At 63.3% G+C, this 19619-nt stretch overlaps 1 protein-coding gene across 1 annotated transcript in view; it reads left to right on the plus strand.

The window, feature by feature from the left end:
* Window positions 1-19619, plus strand: part of TIAM1 (TIAM Rac1 associated GEF 1) — a 219849-nt gene that overhangs the window by 150448 nt on the left and 49782 nt on the right. Inside the window, 3 exon segments of the mRNA XM_080654731.1 lie at window positions 1281-1728; window positions 7137-7309; window positions 13474-13698. Of these exon segments, the coding sequence (XP_080510857.1) occupies window positions 1281-1728; window positions 7137-7309; window positions 13474-13698 (846 nt within the window).

Genomic DNA, 19619 nt, shown 5'->3' on the forward strand with positions numbered 1-19619 from the left:
CCCCGGTGCGGCCACTGTTCAGTGATGGTTTGTGGAGCTGACTGAAGCCGAGAGCAAGAGAGCAGCTCAGACGCCGCGTCCGAGCGGACCTGCCTGTGAAGGAAGGTTCCCCGGCCGGGCACTGCTCTGCCAGTTCCGAATGGGCTGGATCTGGGAATCGATAGCCCAGCGTCCTGGCGGGTGCCCCAGCCGGGCCTCGCCCTGGCGGTGAGGAGCCTGCCAGGCCCCAGCACCCGCGCGGCAAGGGGAGGGAACCTGAGAGCCTGCGGGAGCCGGGCCCACGGGCTGGTCAGCTCGGTGCCGTGCGGGGCTGGCTGTCAGAGCGAAGCCAGGGGGGCATGAGGACGGGCCCGCGCGGGGACCTGGGCCCCTGCGGGGTGAGTGGCTGCTAGGAGGGGACTGGCCGCCTTTTTAGCCACCGCACCGGGAAAGGGCCTCCCTCCTCCCGGGCCTTCCCTTTAAGAAGCGCCCTCAGCTGTTCCCACTTTATCGTTGTAACCCCGACGCCAGCGACTCGCTCCGCAGCAGGAGGGTGAGGTGCTGAGGGGAGGCGCTGAGCCGGCTGGTGGGGGGCAGCCTCCCCCTCCTGAATGCAGCTGGCTGGGCCGTTAGTTCATGACCTGAGCCCGAGGGACAGCTCTCCGCGGCGCTGCTCACTGGAGGTGGTTCACGCTGCTGGTCCCGGGGCGGCTTGATTATGCGCCCGGGCACTCTGCCCAGGGTGGGTTTGCAAGGCCCAGGGCTGGAGGGCCCGGGGGTGGGAAGGGTCCAGAGGTGGAGTGGGGTTCAAGGGGTGGAGGGTCCGGGGGTGGGAAGGGTCTAGAGGTGGAGTGGGGTTCAAGGGGTGGAGGGTCCAGGGGTGGAGTGGGGTTCAAGGGGTGGAGGGTCCAGGGATGGAGTGGGGTTCAAGGGGTGGAGGGTCCGGGGATGGAGTGGGGTTCAAGGGGTGGAGGGTCCAGGGGTGGAGTGGGGTTCAAGGGGTGGAGGGTCCGGGGGTGGGAAGGGTCCGGGGGTGGAGTAGGGTTGAAGGGGTGGAGGGGGTGCAGGGCTGGGAAGGGTCAGGGGTGGCGCGGGGTCCGGGGGTGGAGGGAATCCAGGGGTGGAGGGGGTACAGGGATGGGGTGTCCAGGATGGAGGGGGGGTCCAGGGGTGGGGGATGCAGGTCAGGCTGGGAGGCAGGTGCCCTGTGGTCCCGCAGCCGCGCCGCCGGCCGGCCTGCAGGAGGTGCTGTGACCTCTCGCCTGATGCACCCCTTCTCTTCCTCCCTCTCGGCCCCCAAGGATGTCAACGCGGGCGAGGGCAGCGAGTTCGCGGACAGCGGGATCGAAGGGGCCGCCACCGACCCGGACCTGCTGTCCCGGCGCTCCAACGCCACGCACTCCAGCTACTCGCCGCCGCCCGGCCGCGCCTTCGTGGGCAGCGACAGCGGCAGCAGCAGCGCGGGGGACGCGGCGCGCCAGGGCGTCTACGAGAACTTCCGCCGGGAGCTGGAGCTGAGCGCCAGCCGGGAGAGCCCCGAGGACGCGGGCTCCGCGCACAGCGACGAGCGCTCCAGCGGCGCCCCCAGCTCGCCCGGCCGCTCCGACGACGCGCTGCGGGCGGCCGCGCGGGGCACGGTGCGCAAGGCGGGCGCGCTGGCCGTCAAGAACTTCCTGGTGCACAAGAAGAGCAGGAAGGTGGAGCCCGCGGCGCGCAGGCGCTGGAAGCACTACTGGGCGTCCCTCAAAGGTGAGCCGGCCCCCCCCCCCCCGCCCCGCCCCCCGCTGTGGGGCGCATGCCCCCAGGTGCCCCCATGGAGCTCCCCGCTCCACCCACTCCACGTGCGCTCCACTGCGCCTGCGCCTGTGCCTGCGCAGAGGATGGTGTAGCCACTGGCTTACACATCGTTGCATTGTGCTTCCTGTACTTAATATGACATCTAACTTCTGACGCACTTTATATATATATATATATATATATATATATATATATATCTTGATTTCAGAGAGGAAGGGAGAGAGAGAAACATCCATGATGAGAGAGAATCATGGATGGGCTGCCTCCTGCACGCCCCCCACTGGGTGGGGATGGAGCCAGCAACCCAGGTGCCTGACCTCCTGGTTCGCAGATGGAGGCTCAGCCACTGAGCACGCTGGCAGGCACTGATGCACTTTTTTTTTCAAGCCTATTTTTATTGATTTCAGAGAGGAAGGGAGAGAGGGGAGAGAGAGGGAGAGAGAGAGAGAGAGAGAGAGAGAGAGAGAGAGAGAGAGAGACATCAATGATGAGAGAGATATCATTGATCAACTCCCTCCTGCATGCCCCCACTGGGGATCGAGCCTGCAACCCAGGCACGTGCCCTTGACCAGAATCAAACCCGGGACCCTTCAGTCCGTAGGCCCAACGCTCTATCCACGGAGCCAAACCGGCGAGGGCCCCTGACACACTTTGGTGTTCTCACAGGCTGGTGACCACGGGCACCTGGTCGTCTTTCTTCACCAAACTCAGTGTCCCTCCTGCCCCTGCTGCTCTGTGTCCTTATTTTTACAGTTTAGCCAGGCGCCCCCCGCAGGCAGCTGGTCTCATGACGGTCTGGGGGGGGGATGCGCCTAACGGATTATTCTTTTATCGTGCTGGTTCGCCAAGTGCCTCCCGTGTCTGAGAGGGAAAGTCACGAGCGTGAATCTTCTGGAATGGTCGTTTTTGAGGTGCAAACAGCATAGAGTATTGTTCATCTCACAGGGTTTCAACCTCGTGCTCAGGTCGCCTAGGCCACCACGTGTTGGTGAAAGTCACCGTTTCAGAGTCACACGGAGCGTGTACGTGAGCGCGTGCAGACCCGTTGACACGTGCCGGTGTGGTGTGTGTCCCCGTGTCCTCGCTAGTTACCACCGTACTTGGATGTTGTCGTTCTGCGTGCGTTGTTGAGCGTGTGCACAGGTGTCAGCTCGGGCTCGGCAGCACAGACACTGTGACACGTCGTGAGCTCTGTCCTGCGGCGAGCAGCACGGGCAAGGCCCCCCGGGACCTTTCGTAGTGAGTTTGGGACGGGGCTGGTGCAAGGGGGCTGGTCTAGGTGGGTCGGGAGGTGCAGAGGACAAACCAGGAGAAGAAACCTGGGCTCACCTGTGCGCTGCACACGCTAGACCAGGTGACACGGCTCCACCAGCTGCGGTTGGTGTGGGAACAGCCAGTCCCAGAGCCACAGCCACGTAGGGTCTGGGTGGCCCATTGCTCCTGGGTCAGCTGTTGCTCCGAGGCTGGGAAAACAGGAAGGGAGCACGTTAATGAGACAATCGGTCTTGCCACACGTCCCGGTGACCCACAGGGACCATGTCTTAAGCAACACAGAACTCTGTCCCTCCCCCGCTCCCAGCGTCAGAACCCCCCCAGCCGGTGTGGCAATCCTGTGACTCACCAGGGGCCCGGCCTCCTTTTGTCTTGTGGCTCAGCTGTTCCTAGAACATTGTCACGTCGTCGGTGTGGTCAAGCTGGCCCGCCAGCAGGTCCACATTCCAGTGGAAAAATGGGGAAGGGAGGGCGCTGCTCGGAAGCGGCCCACATCGGTCTTGCTTCCACTGGAATGAGTCAGGCCTAGCTGCAAGGGAGGCTGGTATGGCAGCCTCAGTCCCGGGGGGGCGGCGGGGGGGACGCCCTGGAGCACACAGCCGTCCCACGGAGGCTCCCGGGCTGCGGGTCACAGTTGTGGGGCGGATGCCACCTTCCCCGCCACGGCCAGCCCTCTGACTCCCGCGGCTCCGCTTCCTGGAACATCTCCTCCCATCCTGGTCTCACGCTCAGCGTCTGCCTTAGGGGGTCGACGTTGGCACAAAAAGCGGGATCCCGGCAGCCGTAGTGTTTTCTGTGGGAAACGGCATGAAATGTTGACGTGACGCTTGGAATTCTGTCTGCTGTGCTAAATGAAATACCCTGTCGTGGTACACGCAGAGTGCATACGAAGCGTTGAGCACACATGCCCCAGGGGTGTTGAACTTGGGGAACGTTCTGTCCGCTTTCCCTTCGGAGAGCGACCCCCGTGCCCTGATTTGGAGGCGCCACAGGGTCACGTCCCAAGGGGCTTGGGTCATGCCATCCGCTCTGGCCGAGAAGAAGGGGAAGGCCCTCTCCTCCTCCTCCTCCGGCCCCTTCCCCCCCCCCCCCCCCCCCCCCGCTGCCCACACCTGCACACGGCGGCCTTGTGCTCTTTCAGACGACTTATCATCGGTTGTATTCTTTTTTATTAAAAAAAACCCCATTTTTATTGATTTCAGAGAGGAAGGGAGAGGAAGAGAGAGAGAGAGAAACATCCACGATGAGAGGGAAGCGTGGATCGGCTGCCTCCTGCACGCCCCACACTGGGGATGGAGCCCGCAACCCGGGCCTGTGCCCTGGCTGGGAATCGAACCGTGACCTCCTGGTTCCTAGGTCGACGCTCAGCCACGGAGCCCCGCTGGCTGGCCATGGTAGGTTTTGTTCATTGGTGCTGAGTTTTTAACAGCCTGGTCGGGGGACTCTGCCCCTTCTCCCCCGTTGGTCACCTGAGGTCCTTTCGGGGCTGTGCCCATCCCTGCTGAAGCTCCGAGTTTGGGGGGGTGGGCGGGGGGCCGTGTTAGCGTTGCTGGAACGGAACACCTGCCCCCTCTCCCCCGTTGGTCACCTGAGGTCCTTTCGGGGCTGTGCCCATCCCTGCTGAAGCTCCGAGTTTGGGGGGGTGGGCGGGGGGCCGTGTTAGCGTTGCTGGAACGGAACACCACGCCCCGGGGGTGAGGTTCTCACACTCCTGGGTCTGGAGGTCCAAGGGCCAGGGCAGCAGGCCGGTTTCCCCTGAGGCCGCCCCTGGCCCTGCAGGCACCCCTCCCTGCAGGGTCTCCACGGGGCCGGCCCCACGTCCGTCTGGGTCCAGCGTCCCCTCCTCACAGGGCAGCTGTTGTACTGCGTGGGGACCCCCACGTGGCCTCACTTCGCCGCAGTTACCTCTTAGAGTCCCTGCTCCTGGTTCAGACCCAGCCGTCCTGGGGGAGGACTCAACACAGGGCCTCGGGGGCTGGCATTCGGCCCGTGACGGGCCCTGAGGTTGGGCTCACGGAAGCTTCCCGCCGACCCTCACAGTCAGCCGGGAGCAGCCGTGTCGGGGAGCCACGCCAGGGGCTTCCTCTTCCACGTGGGCGTGGGGGAGGGCGGTTCGCCTTCGGGGGTGCTGGCGGGAATGAGGGGTAAGGAAGCCGGGGCGGCGTGCGGGGCGCAGCTCACCAGCCCCGAGAGGAGGGAGCCTTCCGCTCGAGGTGACCCAGCTCCAAGGGACACGGGCCGTGGGAACCCAGGCCCCGGGGCGCAGAGCCACCGAGCCCTTCGCTGCTTCCTCCCCGGTTCCTGTGTGTGCGGCCTCCTTGACTGTCCCGCGTCGCTCAGCAGCCCTTCAGCACGGAGTTAAAACGCAGAGCACCTTGAGGGGGTGGGGATAGAGATTTCCCCGAAGATTCTTTCACTTTAGGCAGAAGAATCCTATCTGATTAAAGAGAAATATGCAAATTGACTGTCACTCCAACACACAAGATGGCTGCCCCCATGTGGACACAAGATGGCCAGCAGGGGAGGGCAGTTGGGAGGGACCAGGCCTGCAGGGGAGGGCAGTTGGGGGGACCAGGCCTTCAGGGGAGGGCAGTTGGGGACCCAGGCCTGCAGGGGAGAGCAGTTAGGGGTGACCAGGACGGCAGGGGAGGGCAGTTAGGGGTGACCAGGACGGCAGGGGAGGGCAGTTAGGGGCAATCAGGCTGGCAGGGGAGCAGTTAGGCATCAATCAGGCTGGCAGGAAAGTGGTTAGGGGGTGATCAGGCTGGCAGGCAGAAGCGGTTAGGGGCAATCAGGAAGGCAGGCAGGTGAGCAGTTGGGAGCCAGCAGTCCTGGATTGTGAGAGGGATGTCCGACTGCCCGTTTAGGCCCCATCCTACCAGGGGTCCCAGGTTGGAGAGGGTGCAGGCTGGGCTGAGGGTCACCCCCCCCACCCCCCCGTGCAGGAATTGCGTGCACCGGGCCTCTAGTTAACTTGAAAAGAGATTTCACTTAGAATGAGTCTCGGGAGCGTCTCCCTCACAGGGAGCAGCTCACAGATGACGCTCAGGGGAGACGCAGGCGCCGCCTGTCACCAGGGCGTGTGCGGGCTCAGGACTCGGCCTCACCCTCGTCTTTTTATTTTTATTTTATTTTATTGTTTAAAGTGCCTCACGCTAGTCTCGACATTGGAACAAGGAGGTAATGGAGTAAAAGCCTGTTTCAACCGCCTCCTGTCACGGCTGATTGTAAACCAAGGTGGAAAGCTGTAAACACAGCGGTTGGGGAGACCAGGGGGTGGTCAGCGTGTGCACCCCAGGGCTGGTGGGCCCAGCGTTCCTGAGCCTCAGCTTCTTGCCCTGGGCTCAGCCTGTGGCCAGGACTGCCCCCTCGTTTCTGCTGTGTCTGCTGCTCGCCTGCAGGGTCGTCCCGAAGGGGACGGGGAGCCGGCTCGCAGCAGGGCCGCCGGGCGGTCTCCGGACAGTCCTTGGCTGTGGGTCTGTCCCAGGCATTGCGGACGGTTAACCACATCCCCGTCCCTGCCCACGGGACGCCCGCAGCACCCCCTCACCCCCTCACCCCCCACCCCCACGCCCGCTCAGCGGGTAGAAAAGACCTGAGACTCCAGCCCTCTCCCTCCTCCCCTGCCTCCGGTCCTGAAGCCGGCACAGCACGTGTGCTCCCCGAGGGCCTGGCCCAGGAACCCGCCACCACGGTCCTGGGTGCGTTTCCCGTGACGCTCGGGGCAGGGTCTCCGGTGGGACCACGGACTGCCCGTCCCTGCGCGGTGCGGGCCACGTGCTGGCCACGGTGCTGTGGACATGCGTTCGCCGTCACCAGGGGCCGAGGAGCCCTCAGGCCCCAGTGTCCCCCCGAGGATACGCGTGTGAAATAGTCTGAAGCGGAACGAAGCGTCGGGAAGACCCCGAGGCTGTGCGCAGGGTCCCGTGTGGGCCGGGAAGCTGCGATGCGGACCTTGGCCTCCCGCGGGGCCCACCCGCCTCTGCCGCACAGCCTCGGCCTTCCCCGCCTCCCTGGGTCTCGCGCAGGGTCCCGCCGGCGACCCGGCACCGGCACCCACGCCCGCCCTGTCCCCCCCCTGTCCGCAGGGTGCACGCTCCTGTTCTACGAGAGCGACGGCCGGTCGGGCATCGAGCCGGGCAGCGTCCCCAAGCACGCCGTGTGGGTGGAGAACAGCATCGTGCAGGCCGTGCCCGAGCACCCCAAGAAGGACTTCGTCTTCTGCCTCAGCAACTCCCTGGGCGACGCCTTCCTCTTCCAGGTTTGTGGGCGCTGCCCGTGGGACCTGGAGCGGGTCCTTCCCCCGCTGCCCGCGCCCGCCGGGGTGGGGTCACCTCTGGGTCCCGACGGAAACGAAGGCGGTGGGAGACGAGGTGACCAGCCGGCGCGGCTCCCACAGCTGCGGGGCGCGGGGACGGGGTGGGTGAGCCGGAGCCCGCGGCTGGGGGCGCGGTGGAAGGAAGGTCTCTCGCTGGGGTTGGCACCGCTCTTGAGAAAAGGGGTCTGAACCCCGTCCCGGAGCCAGGGTGTGAGCTGTAGGGTTGTCTCTGTGAATCTCCTAAAACACTCATTCAGTAAAGCAGTGATGTTCCAGAGCGACGCAGCCTTTCCTCCATCGCCCCCCTTTCCCGCCTTCTCGGATCCTTGTACCTGGCGCTCTGGGCGCGTGGCTGCGGATCGTGTTTAAAATGCTGGCCCGCTAGCGGCTGTGGGGAGCCCTGGGCGTGGGCTCCGCTGCGATGCGCTCGCCGGGACTTCCTGGGTGCTTGTTAGGGACCGTCCTTCACGGATTTCCACCACCAGCACCCGCTCAGCCTCGGCTCGGCTTCCGAGGGCGCGCAGGAGGCAGCCGATCCATGTTTCTCTCTCATCGTTGATGTTTCTCTCTCTCTCTCTCCCTCTCCCTTCCTCTCTGTCGCTATTCTCTCTTTGGTGAGATATTCTCCAACTTCTTCAGTGCTGTGCTCATGGCTGCTGCCAACACCGAGAAGGTGCTGACATGGTTCCTGCACTTCCGAGTGTTTACATGTTCCCCTGGGACAGGCACAGGGACGGCTCGGGGCGGTGGGCAGGGCTGGCAGTGGCGAGCAGGGAGCGTAGGGACGGGCAGGGGTCACGGGGTGAGAGTACCCCACGCAGAAGGGAGAGCGGAACGAAGGCCCAGGAGAGAGAGAGGGCAGTTATTTCACCGGGTGTCTGGCCCCTGACGTTACTTCTGTCTGGGACATTAAGGTAATAAATACGAAATAGTGATCTTGTCTGTGGACAGAAAGGAAACCTGTTGTTCTTCCTTTAACTGTGTGACATAAGACACTCCTAGAGAAGCGTGCACAGACATGCACGCACGGCTCAGCGAAGTCCCGCCAGGTGAGTCTGCAACCCCCGCGCGGGTCAAGGACAGACGTGTCTAGCGGCGTCTGAGCCGCCCGCTGCCCCCGGGGACGCGTGCAGCCCGTAGCGGGATAGAGTGAACGTGGCTTTGCCGTCCGAGCAGGTGCTTGGTTCATCTGGGAATGTCCTCGTTTCTCCGGCATCTCGAAGGACAGTTGTACTGGATACGAAATTGGCGATTGACGGTGTTACTTCACAGCTTTGACAGTCCCCTTCTGCTGCCATCTGGCCGCTGTGGATCCTGACAAGCCGTCGGCTGTTAACGTGACGGGGATCCCTTCTCCAGACGAGGGAAGGGACTGCTTTCCTTCGGCTTGGGGGATTTTTGTTGTTTGTCTTTAAACAGTTGGATTATAATCTGTCTGTGACTGTTAACTATTGATTTCTTTCCGTTTATTCCATCTGGAGTCATTGAGCTTCTTGCATGTGTAGGTGTGTGTGTGTTTTAAATCACACGCGTGAAGTTTTCAGCCATTACTGCTTCAAGTAGCTTATCTGCCCGTTTGTTAATGTTCCTCCCTCTGGGGTCCCATTATGTTAATGCTGGCAAAGACTCTGTTCACTGTTCTTCATTCCTTTTCTGTTCCGTCCCCCGGACTGGGCCTGGGTCACTGGTTCTTTATTTCTCAGCCGGAATCCGCTTTTCAGCTCCTCTGGTGCATTTTTCTTTCTTTTTTTTTTAAAATATATTTTATTGATTTTTTACAGAGAGGAAGGGAGAGGGATAGAGAGCCAGAAACATCGATGAGAGAGAAACATCGATCAGCTGCCTCCTGCACACCCCCCACCGGGGATGTGCCCGCAACCAAGGTACATGCCCTTGACCGGAATCGAACCCGGGACCCTTCAGTCTGCAGGCCGACGCTCTATCCACTGAGCCAAACCGGTTAGAGCCTCTGGTGCATTTTTCGCTTCACTTAACTCTACATTTCAACTCCAGAATTTATATTTAAAAATAATCTCGGTTTAAATTTCTCTATTGAGCTCTAATCTGGGTAGAAGGGTCCCGACCTGTGGACTGAAGGGTCCCGGGTTCAATTCTGGTCAAGGTCACAGGCCCAGGTTGCAGGCTCGATCCCCAGTAGAGGGCGTGCAGGAGGCAGCCGATCCATGCTTCTCTCTCATCAGTGATGTTTCTGTCTCTCTCTCTCTCTCTCTCCCTTCCTCTCTGACATCAATAAACATATATAAAATAAATTTCTCTGTCGATATTCTCTATTTGGTGAGCTATTCTCCAACTTCTTCAGACGCCATCTTCTTCGGTTCTTTGAAAATACCCCACGCCGTCGGATTGACGTCTTTGTCGAGCGGTCCCCCGTCTGGACTGTCCTGGGACAGTCTCTCTGACGGCGGCTTGTCTTGGGCGTGTGCTGTCCTTGGCCGTGTCTGTCCAGGCCGAACGTGTCTAACACCGGCGCCGTCCTGCCAGCAGCTCTGAGACTGAGCACTCGCCGTGGGCCCCCCTACGGAGTGTGTACGCTGTGAACTGCCCTCGAGTTCACAGCCACCAGCGAGTTGGGCCGTGTGTTGGATTCTAACCTGTTGAGGTAGATGGGTGACGCCGAGGCTTCGCACAGTTGCCGAGTGTTGGGCGCTGGTTGAAACCAAGCCCCCCTTTCTCCGAAGCCTCTGACGGCCGAAGTGTCCTGTGCTGCCATCTGGCCGCTGGTGTGTCCTGTGCGTCCGCGGCTAACACCGTCAGCAGTGGCTTTTTCTCATCCTCGGAAGTAAGCCCCTCCCCGGGAATATTTCTAAATCGTACCTCAGTCGTGGCCACTCTGGGTCACTGCTGGGTAGGGAGTAATTGATCACTCTCAGGATGTTCTTTTTTTTTTTTTTTAATTTATTGATATTTTACAGAGAGGAAAGGAGAGGGATGGAGAGCTAGAAACATCGATGAGAGAGAAACATCAATAGCTGCCTCCTGCACACCTCCCACTGCGGATGTGCCCGCAACCAAGGTACATGCCCTTGACCGGAATCAAACCCGGGACCCTTCAGTCCGCAGGCCGACGCTCTATCCACTGAGCCAAACCGGTTAGGGCAGGATGTTCTCCTTCTTATCCAATCCTCACCTGGGAATAAGTACAGGGTGCCCCAAAAGATGCGTACACACAGTGTGAATCCTTACAAAGGCAGTGCTTACTAAAGGGCATTTCATGGTCAGAGTTGAGCTATCAGCTGTTAAAGTGTATTTACAATTGTTGGGGATGCGCGCTCTCTGTATATACATTGTACATTGATTTTAGAGAAACATCAACCGGTTGCCTCCCACACACGCCCGGACCGGGGACTGAACCCACCGCCTGGGCGTGCCCTGAGCTGGGTCGAACCTGTGACCTCAGGAGCACAGGGTGCCGCTCGACCAGCTGAGCCACACGGGCCCGGGCGGGACGCCCTCCTGCGTACCTACACACCCCTGATTAAAGTCCCTTCAGAACGGCGTTCCTGGCCACACAGTGCTGGCACACCCTACCCTTTGGGTCACATTGAGGAGAATTCTTTCGTGGCAACATAGGGCCTTATTCATGCAAACCTCTGTGCCCGCCGGGGTGAAGTGTGTATGCTGCTGACGGGCAGAGCCCAGAATGGCCCTTTTCAGAGAGAATCACTGCCCTGGGGGGTCCACGAGGGCGTTCCCCACTTCTGGTTCCAGCCTGCATTCCTGGGGCGGCGGCTGGAAGTGAGTGTGTGTGAGTGAGTGTGCGAGTGTGTGTGTGAATGTGTGTGAGTGTACGAGTGTGTGTGCAAGTGCACACGAGTGTGTGTGTGTGAGCGTGTGTGTGTGTGTTTGTGTGTGTGTATGAGTGTGTGTGTATGTGAGAGTGTGAGTGAGAGTGTGTATAAGTGTGTGTGTATGTGTGTGTGAGTGTGTATGTGAGTGTGTGTGTGTGTGTGAGTGTGTGTGTTGTGAGTGTGTGAGTGCGAGTGTGTGTGTGTGCAGGTGTGTGTGAGTGTGCGAGTGTGTGTGTATGCGAATGTGTGAGTGCGAGTGTGTGTGCGAGTGTGTACGAGTGCACACGAGTGTGTGTATGTGTGAGTGTGTGTATGTGTGTGTATGTGAGTGTGTGTATGTATGTGAGAGTGTGTGTGAGTGTGTGTGTATGTGAGTGTGTGTGAGTGTGCATGTGTGTGCAAGTGTGTGTGTGTACGAGTGCACACCAGTGTGTGAATGTGTGTGTGTATGTGTGTGTATGTGAGAGTGTGTGTGTGCGAGTGTGTGTGTGTGCGAGTGTGTGTGTGAGTGTATGAGTGCACGCGAGTGTGTGTGTGTATGTGTGTGTGTATGTGAGTGTGTGTGCGCGAGTGTGTGTGTGCACGAGTGCACGCGAGTGTATGTGAGTGTGTGTATGTGTGTGTGTGTGTATGTGAGTGTGTGTGTGTGTGAGTGTGTGTGTGTGTGAGTGTGTATGTGAGTGTGTGTGTGTGTGTGTGAGTGTGTGTGTGTGAGTGTGTGTGTGTGAGTGTGTGAGTGTGTGTGTTTGTGTGTGAGTGTGTGAGTGTGTGAGTGTGTGTGTTTGTGTGTGAGTGTGTGTGTGTGTGAGTGTGTGAGTGTGTGTGTGAGTGTGTGTGTGTGTGTGTGAGTGTGTGTGAGTGTGAGTGTGTGAGTGTGTGTGAGTGTGTGTGTGTGTGTTTGTGTGTGTGAGTGTGTGAGTGTGTGTGTTTGTGTGTGAGTGTGTGTGTGTGTGAGTGTGTGAGTGTGTGTGTGAGTGTGAGTGTGTGAGTGTGTGTGTGTGTGAGTGTGTGTGAGTGTGTGAGTGTGAGTGTGTGTGTGTGTGTAGGGCTGAGGGGAGAGCGGGAGGCCAGCCTGGCTATGGGATGGTTTACAGGTTGTTCAGCCCCAGGGCTCCATCCAGCGCCTGTGCTGTGGTCGGTCGCTGTCGCTCAGGTTCGCCATGGATAGGACTTACGTCACCGGCTGCGGGAGAAAGGGGTTTTGTGTGCTGGGGGCGTGTGGGTGGGACCGGCCGAGTGTGGCGTGGCCACTGAGAGCACGAGGTTGTGCCCGCGCCAGGGGAGCCACACGCTGCGTGGAAACACAAGTCAGGTGGCTGACCCATCGCAGGTGCCGGTAACGGCGACCTACGGCTGTCGGTGCGATCGGGAAGGGAGACTGTGCGCTGGGCTCTGCCTGCAGGCACCTCTCTCCGCCGGTGCATGGCTTCCCCGGGGAGTCTGAGTTTGCCAGGCCCCGGAGAGACCTCCGCGCGCCCGGCTGGCTCTGTGCATCCCACTCCACGCCGTCGTCTCCTGCCGTTAGCGAGGGAAACAGACACGCCGCGAGCCGTGGCCCACGAGCGGAGCCGGAGATTTATGTCCGAGAGGACCTCGGGCGCCCCCTGCCAACCGCCCGTGAGGTGCAGGGTCAGCGAGCCCTGAGGGGAGAGGGGGTGGGTGCAGCGTACGTGCCGGTGAACACGCGGGCGGCCTCACGGGACACGCCTGCGTGGGGGCGTCCCGAGGTCCCGGCGGCGAGCAGCGCAGTGCTGACCCGCGGCGTGGCCAGGCTGGGTTTCCGTGTGGCATTCGTATGCTCTTACGTGTCATCCGAATACGGCGTGACGCTCAGCGCCGGCTTTATCTTCACAGCGTTTACGGTTGCCTTAAGGCGCTCTGAGCACACAGTTGTAGAGAATTCAGTGAACTCTTAGCGCGTATAGTGAGATTCTCTGTCTTTCCTTGCTGCTCCCAGCCTCCCTGCCCCAGAGTCACGAGGCTCAGCGGGTTTAACTGGGTGTTTTTAGTTCCTTTTACCCGCATTTCTCATGAACACACTTCGCTGTTCCTTATCTGACTTTAGACACCGTCCCTGACTTTCCCTTACGATGGACTGATACTTAGCTGCGGATGTGCAAATGCTCCTCCCTCATCCTTCGCGTCCGTATGTGAAAATTTAGGATTGGCCCATCGGGAAGGGTTTGTTCCGATAGCCTATGACAGTGGCCGGCAAACTGCGGCTCGAGAGCCACTCCGCAGTTTGCCGACCACCGGCCTAAGAGGTGTCTGTTGCCCTGCCCCCCCCCTCCCCCGCAGACCACCAGCCAGACGGAGCTGGAGAACTGGATCACCGCCATCCACTCGGCCTGCTCGGCCGCCGTGGCCAGGCACCATCACAAGGAGGACACGCTGCGCCTCCTCAAGTCGGAAATCAAGAAGCTGGAGCAGAAGATCGACATGGACGAGAAGATGAAGAAGATGGGCGAGATGCAGCTGTCCTCCGTCACCGACTCCAAGAAGAAGAAGACCATCCTAGATCAGGTGACCGCTCTCCCTCTAGACTCACACTCTCCTGGGTCAGGTGATCGCCCTCCTGGGTCAGGTGATCGCCCTCCGGGGTCAGGTGATCGCCCTCCGGGGTCAGGTGATTGCTCTCCTGGGTCAGGTGATCGCTCTCCCTAGACTCGCACTCTCCTGGGTCAGGTGATCGCCCTCCTGGGTCAGGTGATCGCTCTCCTGGGTCAGGTGATCGCCCTCTGGGGTCAGGTGATCACTCTTCTGGATCAGGTGATCGCCCTCCGGGGTCAGGTGATCGCCCTCTTGGATCAGGTGATCGCCCTCCTGGGTCAGGTGATCGCCCTCCTGGATCAGGTGATCACTCTTCTGGATCAGGTGATTGCCCTCCGGGGTCAGGTGATCACTCTCCTGGGTCAGGTGATCGCCCTCCGGGATCAGGTGATCGCCCTCCGGGGTCAGGTGATCACTCTCCTGGATCAGGTGATCGCTCTCCTGGGTCAGGTGATCGCTCTCCTGGGTCAGGTGAGCGCTCTCCTGGGTCAGGTGATCGCCCTCCTGGGTCAGGTGATTGCTCTCCGTCTAGACGTGGGTGGAATCCTGAGGTCTTGAGTGGCTCTCGGCTCCCTCCTCTGTCTGCTCGTGGCCACCACCCAGCTGCTCAGTTCTTTACCGTGACGGGCAGTTCCCTCGCTGTTGGTCATGGTCGATTGTCACCCGGGAAGGAGGCTGAGATGGGACGAAGCCGTCCCAGGTGTGTGCTGGGCGTCTGGCCTTGGGAGGTCTGCACCTCGTCTGCACATTATCGGGTGGACGGGCTCAGCCGTGGGGTCCACTCTGGACTCCTCAATAAACTTAGGACTCTAGATTTAGGGGATGTAGAGTGTGTTTTTTCTTTCCTTTTTTTTTTTTAATACATTTTTATTGATTTCAGAGAGGAAGGGAGAGTGGGAGAGAGATAGAAACATCAGTGGTGAGAGAGAATCATTGATCAGCTGCCTTCTGCACGCCCCACACGGGGATCGAGCCCACAGCCCGGGCCTGTGCCCTGACAGGAATCGAACCTGTGACCTCCTGGTTCATGGGTGGACACTCAACCCGTGAGCAACAGCTTAGGTGATCCTATTGAAGTGTCACATCAGCTTTAGGGGGTAGGTCTCACTGTGCCCTAAGCCACGGGGAGCTTCTGTGGTCTACCCTCTGGGGGACTGTGTACCCAGGGTCTGGGTCGGCCCCATCCCAGTTCCCAGACCCCGCCTGGTCCTCTCCACCGCCCACCTGTCCCCACACCGCTGGGGGTGTCCGCTCTGCTCTTCAGCTCGCCCCTTTTCCCCTTCTCCTCGTCTCCTGTGAGAAGCCAGCCCTTGGAAGTCACCTAATTCCCAGGGCTGAACCCCCGTTTTCACTTCCTCCTCCTGGTTTGTGCCCCGAGCCCGGTGCGGAGGCCCCAGTGATGCTGCAAATGTGAGCCCCACCCAGGGACATGGGACCTGGTGACATGTTTCTGTTTGTCTTACTGAATTCACGGCCGTGTCTTCGCAGAGACCCTGCCGGCTCCCTAGAACGCAGGGTCCCGCCCCCTGCCGGCTCCCTAGAATGCAGGGTCCCCCCCCCCCCGTCAGAGCCCGAGAACGCAGGGTCCCGCCCCCTGTCAGAGCCCGAGATCGCAGGGTCCTCCCCCCTGTCAGAGCCCGAGATCGCAGGGTCCCCCCTCCCCGTCAGAGCCCGAGATCGCAGGGTCCCTCCCCCTGTCAGAGCCCTAGAACGCAGGGTCCCCCCCCCTGCCGGCTCCCTAGAACACAGGGTCCCGCCCCCTGCCGGCTCCCTAGAACGCAGGGTCCCCCCCCCCGTCAGAGCCCGAGAACGCAGGGTCCTCCCCCCCCGTCAGAGCCCGAGATCGCAGGGTCCTGCCCCCTGCCGGCTGTGAACGCAGGGTCCCTCCTCCTGCCGGCTCCCTAGAACGCAGGGTCCCTCCCCCTGCCGGCTCCCTAGAACGCAGGGTCCCTCCCCCTGCCGGCTCCCGAGAACGCAGGGTCCTTCCCCTGTCAGAGCCCGAGATCGCAGGGGTCCCTCCCCCTGTCAGAGCCCGAGAACGCAGGGTCCCCCCCCCCCCCCCGTCAGAGCCCGAGATCGCAGGGTCCCTCCCCCTGTCAGAGCCCGAGAACGCAGGGTCCCCCCCCCTGCCGGCTCCCTAGAACACAGGGTCCCGCCCCCTGCCGGCTCCCTAGAACACAGGGTCCCCGCCCCCTGCCGGCTCCCTAGAACGCAGGGTCCCTCCCCCTGTCAGAGCCCTAGAACACAGGGTCCCGCCCCCTGCCGGCTCCCTAGAACACAGGGTCCCTCCCCCTGCCGGCTCCCTAGAACGCAGGGTCCCCCCCCCCGTCAGAGCCCGAGAACGCAGGGTCCCCCCCCCCGTCAGAGCCCGAGAACGCAGGGTCCCACCCCCTGCCGGCTGTGAACGCAGGGTCCCTCCCCCTGCCGGCTCCCTAGAACACAGGGTCCCTCCCCCTGTCAGAGCCCGAGAACGCAGGGTCCCTCCCCCTGCCGGCTCCCTAGAACGCAGGGTCCCTCCCCCTGCCGGCTCCCTAGAACGCAGGGTCCCTCCCCCTGCCGGCTCCCGAGAACGCAGGGTCCTTCCCCTGTCAGAGCCCGAGATCGCAGGGTCCCTTCCCCTGTCAGAGCCCGAGAACGCAGGGTCCCCCCCCCCCCCCCGTCAGAGCCCGAGATCGCAGGGTCCCTCCCCCTGTCAGAGCCCGAGAACGCAGGGTCCCCCCCCCCCCCCCCCGTCAGAGCCCGAGATCGCAGGGTCCCTCCCCCTGTCAGAGCCCGAGAACGCAGGGTCCCCCCCCCCCCCCCGTCAGAGCCCGAGATCGCAGGGTCCCTCCCCCTGTCAGAGCCCGAGAACGCAGGGTCCCCCCCCCCCCCCCCCCCCGTCAGAGCCCGAGATCGCAGGGTCCCTCCCCCTGTCAGAGCCCGAGAACGCAGGGTCCCCCCCCCCCCCCCGTCAGAGCCCGAGATCGCAGGGTCCCTCCCCCTGTCAGAGCCCGAGAACGCAGGGTCCCCCCCCACTGCCGGCTCCCTAGAACACAGGGTCCCGCCCCCTGCCGGCTCCCTAGAACACAGGGTCCCTCCCCCTGTCAGAGCCCGAGATCGCAGGGTCCCTCCCCCTGCCGGCTCCCTAGAACGCAGGGTCCCCCCCCCTGCCGGCTCCCGAGAACGCAGGGTCCCCCCCCCCTGCCAGCTGTGAACGCAGGGTCCCTCCCCCTGCCGGCTCCCTAGAACGCAGGGTCCCTCCCCCTGCCGGCTCCCTAGAACGCAGGGTCCCTCCCCCTGCCGGCTCCCTAGAACGCAGGGTCCCTCCCCCTGTCAGAGCCCGAGAACGCAGGGTCCCCCCCCCCCCCCCCGTCAGAGCCCGAGATCGCAGGGTCCCTCCCCCTGTCAGAGCCCGAGAACGCAGGGTCCCCCCCCGCCCCCCCCCGTCAGAGCCCGAGATCGCAGGGTCCCTCCCCCTGTCAGAGCCCGAGAACACAGGGTCCCGCCCCCTGCCGGCTCCCTAGAACGCAGGGTCCCGCCCCCTGTCAGAGCCCGAGATCGCAGGGTCCCTCCCCCTGCCGGCTCCCTAGAACGCAGGGTCCCCCCCCCTGCCAGCTCCCTAGAACGCAGGGTCCCTCCCCCTGCCAGCTGTGAACGCAGGGTCCCTCCCCCTGCCGGCTCCCGAGAACGCAGGGTCCCTTCCCTTGCCGGCTCCCGAGAACGCAGGGTCCCTCCCCCTGCCGGCTCCCGAGAACGCAGGGTCCCTCCCTCTGCCGGCTCCAGAGAACGCAGGGTCCCTCCCCCTGCCGGCTCCCTAGAACGCAGGGTCCCTCCCCCTGCCGGCTCCCTAGAACGCAGGGTCCCTCCCCCTGCCGGCTCCCGAGAACGCAGGGTCCCTCCCTCTGCCGGCTCCAGAGAACGCAGGGTCCCTCCCCCTGCCGGCTCCCGAGAACGCAGGGGTCCCTCCCCCTGCCGGCTCCCGAGAACGCAGGGTCCCTCCCTCTGCCGGCTCCAGAGAACGCAGGGTCCCTCCCCCTGCCGGCTCCCTAGAACGCAGGGTCCCTCCCCCTGCCGGCTCCCTAGAACGCAGGGTCCCTCCCCCTGCCGGCTCCCGAGAACGCAGGGTCCCTCCCTCTGCCGGCTCCAGAGAACGCAGGGTCCCTCCCCCTGCCGGCTCCCGAGAACGCAGGGTCCCTCCCCCTGCCGGCTCCCTAGAACGCAGGGTCCCTCCCCCTGCCGGCTCCCGAGAACGCAGGGTCCTTCCCCTGTCAGAGCCCGAGATCGCAGGGTCCCTCCCCCTGTCAGAGCCCGAGAACGCAGGGTCCCCCCCCCCCCCCCCGTCAGAGCCCGAGATCGCAGGGTCCCTCCCCCTGTCAGAGCCCGAGAACGCAGGGTCCCCCCCCCCTGCCGGCTCCCTAGAACACAGGGTCCCGCCCCCTGCCGGCTCCCTAGAACACAGGGTCCCGCCCCCTGCCGGCTCCCTAGAACGCAGGGTCCCTCCCCCTGTCAGAGCCCTAGAACACAGGGTCCCGCCCCCTGCCGGCTCCCTAGAACACAGGGTCCCTCCCCCTGCCGGCTCCCTAGAACGCAGGGTCCCCCCCCCGTCAGAGCCCGAGAACGCAGGGTCCCCCCCCCCCGTCAGAGCCCGAGAACGCAGGGTCCCACCCCCTGCCGGCTGTGAACGCAGGGTCCCTCCCCCTGCCGGCTCCCTAGAACACAGGGTCCCTCCCCCTGTCAGAGCCCGAGAACGCAGGGTCCCTCCCCCTGCCGGCTCCCTAGAACGCAGGGTCCCTCCCCCTGCCGGCTCCCTAGAACGCAGGGTCCCTCCCCCTGCCGGCTCCCGAGAACGCAGGGTCCTTCCCCTGTCAGAGCCCGAGATCGCAGGGTCCCTTCCCCTGTCAGAGCCCGAGAACGCAGGGTCCCCCCCCCCCCCCCCCCGTCAGAGCCCGAGATCGCAGGGTCCCTCCCCCTGTCAGAGCCCGAGAACGCAGGGTCCCCCCCCCCCCCCCGTCAGAGCCCGAGATCGCAGGGTCCCTCCCCCTGTCAGAGCCCGAGAACGCAGGGTCCCCCCCCCCCCCCCCGTCAGAGCCCGAGATCGCAGGGTCCCTCCCCCTGTCAGAGCCCGAGAACGCAGGGTCCCCCCCCCCCCCCCCCCGTCAGAGCCCGAGATCGCAGGGTCCCTCCCCCTGTCAGAGCCCGAGAACGCAGGGTCCCCCCCCCCCCCCCCCCCGTCAGAGCCCGAGATCGCAGGGTCCCTCCCCCTGTCAGAGCCCGAGAACGCAGGGTCCCCCCCACTGCCGGCTCCCTAGAACACAGGGTCCCGCCCCCTGCCGGCTCCCTAGAACACAGGGTCCCTCCCCCTGTCAGAGCCCGAGATCGCAGGGTCCCTCCCCCTGCCGGCTCCCTAGAACGCAGGGTCCCCCCCCCCTGCCGGCTCCCGAGAACGCAGGGTCCCCCCCCCTGCCAGCTGTGAACGCAGGGTCCCTCCCCCTGCCGGCTCCCTAGAACGCAGGGTCCCTCCCCCTGCCGGCTCCCTAGAACGCAGGGTCCCTCCCCCTGCCGGCTCCCTAGAACGCAGGGTCCCTCCCCCTGTCAGAGCCCGAGAACGCAGGGTCCCCCCCCCCCCCCCCCGTCAGAGCCCGAGATCGCAGGGTCCCTCCCCCTGTCAGAGCCCGAGAACGCAGGGTCCCCCCCCGCCCCCCCGTCAGAGCCCGAGATCGCAGGGTCCCCTCCCCCTGTCAGAGCCCGAGAACACAGGGTCCCGCCCCCTGCCGGCTCCCTAGAACGCAGGGTCCCGCCCCCTGTCAGAGCCCGAGATCGCAGGGTCCCTCCCCCTGCCGGCTCCCTAGAACGCAGGGTCCCCCCCCCCTGCCAGCTCCCTAGAACGCAGGGTCCCTCCCCCTGCCAGCTGTGAA

The sequence above is a fragment of the Plecotus auritus genome, assembly GCF_963455305.1.
Source record: "Plecotus auritus genome assembly, chromosome: 2".
NCBI lineage: Eukaryota > Metazoa > Chordata > Mammalia > Chiroptera > Vespertilionidae > Plecotus > Plecotus auritus.